The sequence below is a fragment of the Saimiri boliviensis genome, chromosome 16, assembly GCF_048565385.1.
Source record: "Saimiri boliviensis isolate mSaiBol1 chromosome 16, mSaiBol1.pri, whole genome shotgun sequence".
NCBI classification, from domain to species: Eukaryota; Metazoa; Chordata; class Mammalia; order Primates; family Cebidae; genus Saimiri; species Saimiri boliviensis.
In genome coordinates, this window is record NC_133464.1 from 16,240,785 (window position 1) to 16,255,027 (window position 14,243).

Below are 14,243 nucleotides of genomic sequence, written 5' to 3' on the forward strand. Positions count from 1 at the left end.
AGATTATACAATCCTTTTAAATGCTTCTTTTATTTCATTGGTTGTACATTGGGTGAGTGAACTGAATATTACAACCAAAACATAGTATTGATACAAATTAGACTCCTGTTTACACTGTAAGGTAATGAATGAGGGAATTCTTTAAGTGTTACAGAAAGGTTTAGTAGAAATGTTACCAGTGGTATGGCTGAAAGAATATTTTCGGTGAAGTGCTGTTATATCCTGAAAACCAAGAGTGAAATGTAGTTCCCATACAAGTGGAGAGTTAGTCTCTTAACTACAGTATTTGTTGAATTGATATCTTCATGTCTTGGATATTGGTGATTTTTGTTTTTGTAATTAAACAAAGCATTTAAGATTTATTCATCATAGTCAGACTTCTGAATATAAACAAACTTTTGGCAAATAATATTTATACAGAAAAATAGTTTTAGATCCTCTCAAATCCCAGAATTATTCTATAAAATTACATTATAAATAAATAAAAAGCAAAATCTGTTGTACATATATTTGTACATCTATGCATTTGCCTTGCCTCCTCCTTATTGTAAATGGTATATTTATGACTCTTTGCATATTACAATCACAATTCTGGAAAATGGATATCATAGTAAAAAATACAGTCTTCTATATTTGCTTGGGGATACAGGTGATGTTTTTGATGCTCCATTATTAAAGGGCTGAAAATAGTTGTGTGCTAATAATTTTAAAAATCAAAATCATGAAACAAAAGAAAGACAATGTCACAACAATTAATCTACAAAAATATTTCAGTGATTCCCATAATTTACCTTTTAGTAATGTATACTATGTTTTCAATGAGTTTAAATGAATTAACAAAGAAAAAAAAAAAAAAACAGAAAAAAGAAAACACATTTGAATGTTTTAGGCAAGTTGTAGCATAACTACATTGTTATAGTTGAGAAAATTACAAATGTCAATAACACATAAAGATGAAACTACCAAAGTAATACAAGTTAGATACGATACTTTTCCACAAATTAAAACAAATGCAAAGATACAAGCACTATGTAAGATTACACTTAGGATGTGACTTTCTTTTAGATTAGGGTTATCAGATCTACGATATAAGATAAATAGATAGTAATTCGACTTTGACCAACATGAATTAAAATGCAGATTTCTTTTTTTTCCTCAAACAAATAATGATATGGTTGGTGCATCTAGTTTTCAGAACAGGCGATGATCCCAAATTTAAAATATTTTACATTCAATCTCAAAAGTCAAAATACTTCAATCACTATATGTTCACAAAGAAAATGGATGTCTGAAACAATTACACATAATATTCATTTATAACAGCTGTTTTGTTTTTTAAACAATAATTTAAAAACTATGTAGGTACTGTATAGGCTATGTGCAACATATAAAATGTGAAATATGAAATATTTGGTACGATAGTGCTTAAAATAAACTTTAAAACAAACTTTCTGAACAAAATTTAATTGTATCGCTATTACCTTGAAGATCAACCAAGTATTTAAAAAAGTAAACAACATTAAAATATGTTTCATCCATATATAGTATATATATGTATGTGTATATATAATATGTATGTACTTGTATTAAAGTTTTTTATACTTTTGAGACATAAAATATGCTTTAAGGTGAAAGAATTAAAAGAACTAATTTTTTTCCATGCTGTAGTCAGTTACAACCCTTTAATCCAACTTTTGATATGCAAAACAGTAATGGATTTTTTAAAAAGTGAAACTATCTACTTTTTGTTTACATAGTAATTTAGATTAAAGTCACAGTCAAATTTGCAGTGACTAAACTCAAACTTACTTAAATTAGAATATTATACAGATCTCCTCACCTACAGCTTCCTTGTTTGACTAGGTTTTTAGTTAAGAAGAGTTATTCTGTAACAGGCAACCGGATGGTGAGTTTGAAAGACTAATCTCTTAGATTAGACTGTTGGCATGGGCCTCTCATTCTTGTCAAGCTGGATGAAGTCTGGCAAAATCTAGGCACTTCTACAAAGTCTCTCTGATAAAACAACTTTAAAAATATACTTGTAAAATAATACCTTCAAGACTTTGTTTGGTGGGGTATGAAGCTCATACCGTGCAAAGTTTCTTTTTCAATCTATTTAATGTTATTCTAGAATCACATGATTCAACGCGGCATCTCCAGGCAAACCAAACACCACACTTTGATGTGTCCCCAGTACTTGTGCTTGAATTTCCGTTCAAATTTTAGACCTGCAGGTCAGGTATCGATTTTACTTCACCTCTCGTCTTTGCTGCAGCATTTATATTGTCAAGAAGTGAAACATACCCTTTGATCCAGTGGGTAAGTGACATGACAGTAATTGGAGTTAGAATCAAACCTGCCCTTGGAATATGTTTCTTTTTTAACTAATGCTAATTGTTTATTGCTAAATTTGAAATATTCGGAATCGAAATGAGTAAACTGGCTGGCTGGACTTTCTGCATCAGCTATAGTTATGGAGATAAGACAATATTCCTAGGACAGAAACTATGTTTAGAAACCCTTTAAAAGTAAACTTTATCCTTTATGTCTTTAAACATCACAGCTGGTCTCAGGTAGTTAACTATCTTAGGTTGGAATATACTAAGCATACCATATTTAATACTCATATATGAGATAGCAGCACTAGCTTCTTAGAGTTGTGGTCTGTCCAGAAGAACTAAATCTTTATTTAGCATGCAGTTTGTGGCAATTCTATTGAGGAGGAAACAGGATAGTATGTACAGTAACAATGTTTAGTTATTCTCAATGCAGATTCTTGGCATTCCATTCCGTTTCTGCTGATTATTTCAGAATTATCTGTTAAAGAGAAAGACAGGCATGATTTAGGCATCCTTCTGGGAGGAAAAATAATGAGTTTAAGTTTTACTCTTCAAAAATAGACATTTGAAAATCAGAATTTTCTTCAATTTCACATTATTTTGACGCGATTATAATTTTGGACAATACCCGCCCATCATGCTGAAAAATTTTACACTTAACCACTTCTGCTATGTGGCCGTCATAAAGAATTATGATTCAAATGCACAGTACTTTCTGGAAAACTGTGGCAGCATATAGAGAGACATGCATGTTTAGACCACAATCTCTTTTTAACATTTTTGCTTTATAGCTCTTTATTATACATTCATATTTTTGTCCAATTAATATTTGCTATGGTGATCAGAATGTCTAATCAGAGAATCTGTTTGTACTGAAAGTCATTTGCAATGCTTAAATATAAATATTTCAAAATCTATAATAAGCAGATATTATTTACCTATTAACTTGCATTTGCAATTCAAAGATGTATTCCCATCAAAAGTAATTTTGTTCCCAACACATAGCAACAACCAATTTCAAATTCAAGGTATAAACATCACATATCAAACAGTAGAAGGGATAACAGTGTAATAAAGCAGTTAAAAAGTTCTCAGTATGCCCAAAAGCACCTAAAGCACGGATAAAGGTAAACTACCAAATGCAAGCTGTGGTCCCTTGAGTCTGATGTCTACGTTCATTTCCAGCTCCATACCTTTGCAAAAGTGAGGGAATTTGGCCTGTGTGGTCCAATCTATTAAATGTCAAGGTGAAAAGCCAAGTTTTTAACACACTCTAACAAAACTATTTAATCTTTTCCAATGCTTTGACCAAATTTTGTGAAATAATAAGCAAAGTGTTTATTCATTAAACAAGAGTCTGTTTAGGAAATAAGTGGTAAAATTTATTTATGAGAGTCAGCTAATACTCCTGCATGCTAGGATTCCATTCCCAACAAAAGCCTTATTTTGCCAAGCACAATATATTGTCCCATTATGTAAGAATTTCTCCACATGGATATTTTTTCCCTTTGAGTGTTTCTGTACTTTATATGCAATAATTTTAGTACATGCAAATAGTTCCTCTTGTGAAATAAATATGACTATCCTTTATTTTACTGAAACAGACAGATGTGTATAGAATTCATAAAAATAGAGAAAGAACTCATTTACATTAAATATTTATAGTAAATGGAAACCTAAAACTTCAGATATGGTCATTTTTTGTTTCTTAAATATTCCTAGGAATCTAAAAGTAATTGGGAAAAATTGCATTCCTTGTCTTGTAGACTAATAGACATGAAAAAATTAATAAGATATGATTTTATATGTAAATGTAGCATCTAATATTTGAATATTATCTTTGAATATTATCACTGCAGATAGGTGATATTCACATTCTGTAGATTTAGATACTTGGTTATTAAATAGAAAATTTTCAATTTCATACCTTAGCTTCAAGCCTATCTGTAAGTTTTCCAAATAAGAATGCACCCCAGGACACCACATCGTGTCTGATTTTTCTTTTTCTTTTACTTTAGAAAAAAATCTTTCTGAAATATCTCTGGAAAAATATTTGCAGTTTATTTCTTTTTCTTATTTATTTATTTATTTATTTATTTATTTATTTTTGAGACAGAGTCTCTCTTTGTTGCTTAGTTTGGGAATGCAGTGGTGTAATCATAGCTCACTGCAGCCTTGAACTCCTGGCCTCAAGCAATCCTCTCACTTCAGCCTCCTGAGTAGCTGGGACTACAACCACTCAGCATGATGCCCGCCTAATTTTTATTTTTATTTGTGTAGAGATGGGGTCTTGCTGTGTTGCCCTATCTGGTCTCAAAATCCTAGACTCAAACAATCTTCCCACCTCAGACTCCTAAAGTGCTGGATTATAGGCATAAGCCACTGTGCCCAGCCAGTTTCTTAAATTGATATATAATAATACCTACTTTAGAACTTATTTGCTGAAATTAAAATGCTATAAAGAATGAAATTCCTAACTATCTGGAAAAGAAGTATTCTATGCAAAGCACAGCACTGGCAAACGTGGGTTATGGAAATTACTTACAGCAAGGCTTTGAACTTGTATTTGATGCAGAGACATAAATGACCACTGAAATTTAATTGGACTGTAAATCAGTCTTGCAGCTAACTGAAAGCATAAACTAGTCTCACCCAGACTGCTTTTCCCCTCTGCCCCAGTCTACCCAAGAGCTATTATATGGATAAAGACATTAATAAAAGTGAGCCCTGATACTACTGAACTCTCAGCTGTGACTGCTGCCTGGCATTAGGCCAGAAAACTCTGGCCATCCCCTGGTCTTTGTCTTAGACCGTCATGTGGTATAAAAAATGGATCACACTCCTGGCATCAGTGCACTTCAAGAGGTGCAACAGATTTAATCTTAGAAGGTGAGAAAACTTTGGGTGTTTTTCCTCATAGGTTCCATTTTTGGGTGGCAGCATTTTTCTTGGAAATACCTTTATTTCTCAGGAAAAAAAAATATATATATATATTTCCTGAGAAATACAGCTTGCTGATACAGTCTGTATTTTCTGCACTCTGGGGTGAAATATACCTTGAACATGTAGACAGAACAGATCAAGAACAGTTATCAGCTGAAGGCCTCTTGTATCACTAGCGCCCATCTGATTGAACTTCTGTAGTTTGGAGGCACAGGAGAGCCCCAGGGGAGTCTGGGAAAGATCCAGCTGGAAGACCACGCACAGGACAAGAGGAAAATGGAGAGCTAAGTGTGTGTGCTTGTGGGGGCTGGTGGGAGGGAGAGGAGAAGTTACTTTGAGGGAAAGAGGAACCTTTTGTCTAGTTTTTTCGTTTGTTTGTTTGTTTGAGACAGAACCTGGCTCTATCGCCAGGCTGGAGCGCAGTGGCAGGATCCTGGCTCACTGCAACTTCCATTTTCTGGTTTCAAGCGATTCTCCTGCCTCAGCCTCCCGAGTAGCTGGGACTATAGGCACGTACCACCAAGCTCGGCTAATTTTTTTTTTGTATTTTTAGTAGAGATGGGGTTTCACCATGTGGGCCAGGATGGTCTCGATCTCTTGACTTTGTGATCCTCCCACCTTGGGCTACTAGTTTTTAACATGGCTTTTCTTTATTCAGATTATATGTTGATTTAGCACTAAACAAATATAATTTAAAATAAGATAAATAGATACCTTTTGTGTGCTTTCTTGTTACCTCTTAAGAGATTTTATCCCATGCCAATTATATATATATTATATATATTACATATGTACATATATTATATAATATATATACTTTCTCTGTCTTTGGTTTTTGTGCTCAGGAGGATGAAAACCTTCACAGGGTGCCTGAATATTTCATTACAGGTACAAAACATACCTTCTTAAAGTAACAGGATTGCATGTGGCCCTGGCACATGGGCTACACATCTGATGTAGATTAACCTTAATTTTGAATTTGTCCATTTTTTAAAATGTTAATTAAAATACAATTCGCCACAGTGAGCTCAACAGACCAACTGTTTGTCACTTCTTTCCTGCCCTGCATTTGGTCAAAGCCGAGGCTGGTACCCCAAAATTCCCTACTCAACCTCCAAGGCACAGGACCCCATGCTGTCTTGAAAAGGAAGTAGAAAACTCATAGGGTCTGCCAGGGTATGCATAAGTCAGAGAAACAGCCACCATACTGGGTCTTCTGTCAGTCTCCTCTCTGAAGCACCCTTTTCTTTGTTTGAATTTTAAGAAATATTCCCTCAATTTTCAGGAGACTCTGAGAATTTACAAGCTAGAGTCTTATGACCTAGGTCAGTATTGTGATCATATTTCACAGACATGGAAAAGCCAACATGCATAATGTTAACTAGCTTACACAATGTACAAAGTGCTGGCAGAAACCAGCATGAGCTTAGAGAGGTCACTCTGCTCATTGGTGAAGGTATCCCCTCCAGGGCATTGGGGACAGTCTGAGATAGGGCTAGGGGAAGCAGAGGTTCCAAAGAGCATGTTGGTGCCACATGGTGCCTGCTTAGAAGGGTGCTCAGAAGAACCCCTGTGAGCTTGGGAATCAAGGAAAGGCAAGGCCCTGAGGTGGAACCTAGAACAAATGCAGGTTGGAGCTTTAGAGGGGAGACAGTGGGACTATCTGGAGGGGCTAGATGGGTGGAAATTGCTGGGGGACTTGCGAGGCTGCTCATTCAGGACATCCTTGCCTGGGCAGTCAACCATATCCTGCCCCAGGCCTCCTCCACGTGGATGCTGCAAACGTGTCTGCTTACAGCAACAGAATACCTTACCCAACCACAGTGCCACTGCCTCAGCTGCTGAGAAGTGTTGGCAAACTATGATGATAGGAAAGAAATCAAAGATAGTCAACAAGCTCTATTTCTATTTGTCTCCCTGGGAGACCATTCCATCAAGTAAGTAGTGTTTTATGTAACAGAGTGCCATGACAGAAGAAGGAAGTGAAATTATTAAAGAAGATTCTAGCCTATCTAGTATGGTAAATCAAAATTCTGAACTGCAAGCATTATTTTAAATTCCTTTTCCACTAAAAGGAGAACAGACCAAAATGAGAATAGCTGATGCCCATAAAATCTGATTCTATTTTTAAGACAAAGATACACTTGATCTCAAATCACGAGTACTTTTATAAATCTTCAGTGGTGCCTCTCGTTGGAACAAGAGTATCTATGATGCAAAAATATTAGCTGGCTACAATAGAGTCTGTTTATCAATAAGGAAAAGAAATCATATTAAGTGAATTAAACCATCTCCCCTAGGTGGTTGGATTTAAGAATCTGATGGTTCTGTTCAATATACATTCTCAAGTTACCTCGATGTGATTCCAGTACCTGGTTAGTTTCATATTTATTTGTTGAAGACAAAGCATGAATAGCTTCAAAAACATCAAATGGATTATTTCTCTATCAATTTTTTTTTTTTTAGATAGAATTTCACTCTTGTTGTCCAGGCTGGAGTGCAATGGTGCGATCTCAGCTCACTGCAACCTCTGCCTCTGGTTAAAGTGATTCTCCTGCCTCAGCCTCCCGAGTAGCTGGGACTACAGGTGCACACCACCACACCCACCTAATTTTTGTATTTTTAGTAGGGATGAGGTTTCACCATGTTGGCCAGAATGGTCTTGATATCTTGACCTTGTGATCCGCCTGCCTTGGCCTCCCAAGTGTTGGGATTACAGGCGTAAGTCACTGCACCCGGCCTCTATCAAATATGTTATGAGCAGCCATTTAATAATTCCAGTGTCCTCAGTGAAGTGCCTGCCACTGGCTCACAGTGCAGTGGTTGTCAAGCTTATTAAAAAGTGGACCAGATTACGTTCTGTCTACTACTAAGCCTCCTGGGGCCACGCAGGAAAGGTAGGTAAGTGAATAGTCCAGGTCAGGGGTGTAGCAGCAGCTACTCAGCCCCAGCCAAGTGCTACCTGTGGAAACACGGGCTCAGTATTGCTCATCCTTTGCATTTTCCAAAAGAAGCTGGAAATTCAGCAATTACTTAACATTATAGAAAACCCTGTGTGATCATATAGATCTTTGGGTTAAATTCAGCTAAGAGTTGCTGGTTTGTGTCCTCAACAGCTTTACTTTCTTGAAGGCAATATCCACTGAGTCTGGGTGGCTTCCAGAGCTGATCAGCCAAGGCTACAGGCAACATCCTGGCAGGCAGTAGCAGGAAGAGTGAGACCAGGAGAGCCGGTCTACAGGAGAGTTAGTCCTGCAATTTTCAGACATCTGGCTTTCACCCAAAGAAAGACGGTATGTGACAAACAACGCACCCTCTACCTGAAAAGAAAATATCAACCCTCCCTTGACTGAGTCATCAGTTATGAATCATGCATGTTGTCTAGTCTATATCACGTGATGATGGATCTAGGCTGAGCCATCCATACCCCTCACCCATGGTGTGCTCTCAAAAAAGAGCTGAACAGTGTGAGAAACACACTTGGTTCAAAGCAAAATAGTCTCTGCAGAGACTGAAACACTGAACTTGAACTCATCAGTACCATGAACTTAACAGCTGAACTAACCAGTCCTCATGCAGGAGGGTGCAAGAGAAGACAGATCAATGTAGGATTTCGTTAGTGTTTCAGAGGTACCAAGTATTAAGACATTCTGAGTTTTCTACCTTGAGTTTGACCTCCAGGAACTGTACATATGAATAACATTGAAAACTGTGAGCTTCTAGATGACTTCTAGAAACATTTATACTTCTTATATAAAAGTACTCATTTCAAAGATTCAAGGATGTCAGATGAGTTATTTTTTAAAATGATAGTTCAGTATTAAATTTCTTAAGAACTCTTCCTGCTCTGCTTAATTGATAGGAAAAACATTCCAGTGAAAAACGCCAAGAGTTTCTATGTATGTAAATTATCAAGCAATTAGAAAAGAGAAATAATGGATGTTTTGGTTCAATCTTCCTGTGAATAGCCATTTGGGCTGTCTTTGTAATGTTGAGTTTGGATGGGGTAGATAAAAAATACCTTATAACATATTTGTACAGCCTTGCTAAACTACTAAGGAATTTTAATGCGTCTTGATATCACTAACATGGAATCTCAAGTGGGTATTTCTTGAAGGGCTGGTGCACTAACTGGGTCCACAGCAAAACCAAGCTCCTTAAGGACAGGGGGAATGTCTCATTCATCTTTACAGCCCCAGTGTCTAAGATAGGGCTGGGAATATCTTAATTGTTGGTTGCATGGATGGCTGAATAAACTGAAGTCACTGAGGACACAGTGCCACAATGCTGGCATCAACAGAAGATCCCAGACCGTTCATGGGAGAAACAGGAATAGGGCAGAAAAAGAACCCTTTGCACAAGAGGTCATTTGTGTTCCCTTTTAGCGTGGTTAAGGACTCAGAAATTGCTAAGAGAAATAAACATCCCTCCCCATTCTGCCATTCTTGCTACTCCCCATTATAGAAAAAGGGCAAAATATTCCAGGCTGGGGGCAGAATCATGCACAGAGAAGGGAAATATGGCAGATGAAAATCCACCTAAAGAAACCTTCTATAGTTGGTAGATTTCTTAGAACTCTTTTGCCATGGTTACAAAGCCCCGATTCCTCAGAAGGCAATTAAAGGTATTAATATTTCACTGCCTCTTTAAACAAAATGTATTATTAATTTTAAAATAGACATTTAAGTGGCATTTCCTAAAATGGGGCTAAGCGAAGGAGGCTCGCACGTTGCTCACCCTCCCAGTCTCCGTGTTTCTTCATCCACAGCTTACTTCTGATTCTGTCCCACAAGTTCCCTCTTCCCACGCTCTGTTGGCTTTGCTGTCTCCTTCACTCTCCCCACCATTTAATATTCTCTCCACCTTTTCCCCACTGCCCCACACCTCTTCTCCACGGCAGCCACTACTGTCTGAAAGGCCCTGATCTTGCCTGAGAGGCTACACTTGTGAGATCTTTCCACTGAAGCAAACCGCACAGAGGCAGAGGGATATGTGTACATTTTTGACTCAAGTACTGAAGTCAAAAGCAAGTGTCTTGAGTCTCTTGGTGAATATATGGTAACAGGTAAAAAAGTAATTAGAGCAATTATAATTATACATGTTAATCAATGTATAATTTATTTTATTATAGCACTTTCAATAATTTTTTTTTGGCCTATTTCATGACTATAAAATTTTAAATATAGGCCGAGTGTGGTGGCTCATGCCTGTAATCCCAGCACTTTGGGAGGTCGAAGGAGGCAGATCACTTGAGGTCAGGAACTTGAGACCAGCCTGGTCAACATGGTGAAACTGCGTCTCTACTAAAAGTAAAAAAATTAGCTGGGTGTGGTGGTGCACATCTGTAATCCCAGTTACTCTGGAGGTTGAGGCAGAGAATCACTTAAACCTGGGAGGCAGAGGTTGCAGTGAGCCGAGACTGCACCACTGCACTCCAGCCTGGGCGACAGAGTGAGACTCCCTTTCAAAAAAGAAAATTAATTATATAAAAAGTTCAGAGATAATTAGTGGCATATGTAAAGACAGTTAAAAATAGTCTGATTCATTATTTTAGGGGGACTGTTGTTTGGAGGAGGGCAATGTCATACCATATTTGGCTTATTTTCAACATGCAGTTTTATTTGCACAGGAAAGGCATGTACTGAGGTTCTGGGGGAAGATTCTCAAATATAACAATCAGCTTCATGCTGCAGAAGAGCGTGCATATCATGGTTGGAATGTCCATAATATTTCCTAGTACCTTCAAGAGGAGTTTTGTCAGGATTATTGTTTTGTCCTCTGCTGTTAGTAGAAAGTTTATATTCAAAGCTCTAATTTCCCTAATTCCAAGGATACCTTTTGCAGATGACTCATTTCTGTTAATATTTTCCACGTGATTATATTTGAACAAAATATTTTTAGATATACTAAGAAAAACTGTAACTTAAAAATATTGATAATTGAGGTTTGACATGAAAAACAATATTAACAACTTAGAATATCTGGATAAAATTCATAAATGGAAATGCTCAACTTTGAATAAGGTTCTGCTCTTTGCATGAGTCCATGTCACGTGTGGAAACATCTAGGTTCTTATGAGTATTGCAGTTAGGCTTTGATTATAGTCCCCTCCCTGACTCCAGACACAGTCTCCTTCAATCCCAGCTCCCCTGGGGGAATTCTGAGGCTCACTTCTGTGGCTCTTATGCTGAGAGGGCAATCTAGTCCTCAGACCATCCAACAACCCATATGTCATCCAAGAGTGAGCACTTGCCTTCTCCTATGGGATGTAAATGAGGAGGAAGGTAAAGAGGCATAAGAATGAGACTCTTCTTTCCTAGTCCTTTCCTCTGGTGCTCTAGAAGCGTTTTAAATAAAGACATATTCAAGAGCACTGTATATTTATTCAGAAGGAGGGAAGTTATGAGACTGTATTTGCTCAGCAGGTGCCAGAAATGGTAAAATTAAAACAAAACCCTAGATTGGAAGGGCTGCATGATGGCCAGGAAAAAAACGTGAAGTCCTGACTCTACTAAACTGCAAAAAAAAAAAAAAAAAAAAAAAAAGCGAAACAAAACCAGGCATGACCCATGCCTTTAATTCCAGTTGCTTAGGAGGCTGAGGCAGGAGAATCGCTTGAACCTGGGAGGCGAAGGTTGCAGTGAGCCAAGATTGCACCACTGCACTCCAGCCTGGCAACAGAGTGAGACCCCTGTCTCAAAAAAAAAAAAAAAAAAAAGGAGTAGGCAAATGAAACCATGGCATTGAGGGAAATGGGGAAGAAGTTGGCGTGAACAGATCTGGTGGTAACCCAGAAGCAGGTCCCAGATTTTTATCTTCCTATTCCTTACCCAACATTTGTGATTCTACAACATACTTCTCATTCCTACTCCCCAAGACTTCTCCAGATGACATTAAGGAATTTTCTATTTTCTGTTGCAGGCCGTCTGGAGGTTTGGATTAGGCACATACTTGTGATATCTTTCTTGAATCCCAAAGATATAACAACGTTGTAGACTTGGGTGGTATTTGACCTGGGCCATGCTTCAGCACAGTGTTATTTTATAAGCAACGCCACAAGCTAAATAAAATGATTGTAGGCCAGCCTGGTGATCTAACCACCAAATCCACGGCTGTCTCTCTAGGAAAACTGAATTCCAAATCAAATGAAAAAGGAAAATTGAGTTCCAAACCAAATGACAATGGAAATTTTGAACAAATATGTTTAAAATTAGGGACAGTCTGTATATTAGAGAAGGATAAATTCCTCTACTGTATCAAAAAAAAAAAAAAAAACCCAAAACACATAATATGTGGGCCACACTATTTACACAAATATTTGAAAGTATTTAAAATATTTACAGTAAGATGTGTAGGAGGTGAGGCTATCTGAGATTAAATAGGCTGCTTCATTGAAGATCACCTCTGGTCATGAAGTGGAATCCAAGAAAACGTTTTTTATACCTTTAAAAATCAGCACTGTATTCACTGCTGTATTCCCAAGGCAGGTCTTAATATTTTGTAATATAATATGTAACATGTGTCATTTACAGAAAAAATGTTGTATAATATTAATTAATATAATATGTAACATAACATTAAGACCTATCTTGTTGTATACATTGAAAATATTTTCCAAACGTATCTATTTTTGCTCACGGTTATTTATGATATAAGCATACCTTGAATATTTTAAAGGACATTAACTGGCAGCTCAGGAGTGAAAAACAAATTAAAATTTTAATAAACATGAAAGTTAAAAAAATTAAAGCAACAAGGGAATTCCAAAAAAAATATTTATGCAGTAATAGAAAAGAAATTTCAAAAACATTCATATATAATATGGGTTTTTCAAAATGAAGTTTTGTTCCTGGTAATAAATCGAAGATTCAGGTCAAGAAAAATCAGAGAAACAAGATCTTGTTGGATTTAACATAAAATGTCCAATTCTGCTCAATGCCCTGCTTTTGTATCCACTACCATTATGTTAGACTTAGAATCCTGGGCACATTTTGGCCACAGTACCCGTTTTAACAGTGGAGTAGAATGTGTAATTCAGCCTGCTAAGAATTGGCTTTTAAGGCATCAAAAGGAAAAAAGCAACCAAATGCTAAATGCAGTAAAAGGAACAGTAAGGTTAATGTAATGCGCCGGACGAGGATGCGGGTCTTTGTGTATTGCCATCATCTTGCACATTTCTCAAATAGGTGGGATGATGCTGCCATATAATAAATTTTCAAGAAAAACTAGGTTTTTTTTTTTCTTTTTAGTTCTTTGCCTCTGTGTGTGTGTGTGTGTGTGTGTGTGTGTGTGTGTGTGTGTGTATGTGTATGTATCAGAGAGAGAGAGTGAGAAATAGGGACAGGGAGGGAGGAAGAGAGAGAGAGAGACAGAGAGAGAGAGAGAGAAAGAGAGAGAGAGAGAGAGAGAGAGAGAGAGAAAGAGAGAGAGGTTAACAAAAACCACTCCATTGTGTGTAAAATCTGGGTTCAAAGGAAAAATCAAAGAGTCCTGGAGGGGGGATTTCAGGAGGCTTGTCTGTGCCATCAATCAGATTTGTGCTCTTTTGAGCTTTAGTTTCTCACTTGGCTTGTATCACACTGGCACCTCTGCAGTGAGGTGAGTAGTTAAGCCAGGTCACCATCTGTCCTCCCCAGTAAGCCCTCAGGAAGTGCCAAAATAGCCAATCTATGGCAAAATGGAAACCAAAGGAGGAAAACGTTTAAAGAAGGAGAGTGCCCACATTCTCTTTCATTTCTTTATTATTCACCATCACCCATCAAAGCTCAGTGGTGAAGCCCATTCTTTCAGCATCAGCATTTACGTTCTGAGATGACCCTTCTCATATGATAAGGACTTTAACTGTAATTATTTACACATTTGTGTATTTCCTGTCCCCCTAACCATGTAAGACACATGAGAGCAGGAACTGTGGTTTTCAGTGCTGTATTCCCACAATTCTGAACTCATTCTTGAGCTCAT

The 14,243-nt window shown here is 37.3% G+C and overlaps 1 protein-coding gene across 9 annotated transcripts in view; it reads right to left on the bottom strand.

Moving 5' to 3' along the window:
- Positions 1-11: 11 nt before the first annotated feature.
- The window catches only part of MBNL2 (muscleblind like splicing regulator 2), a 175,019-nt gene continuing 160,787 nt past the window's right edge, over positions 12-14,243 (bottom strand). For all 9 annotated transcript variants that reach the window (XM_003928208.3, XM_010338804.3, XM_010338802.3 and 6 more), the window contains one exon: positions 12-2,817. In XM_003928208.3, the coding sequence (XP_003928257.1) occupies positions 2,803-2,817 (15 nt within the window). In that variant the 3' untranslated portion in view covers positions 12-2,802. The remainder of the gene's footprint in view (positions 2,818-14,243) is intronic.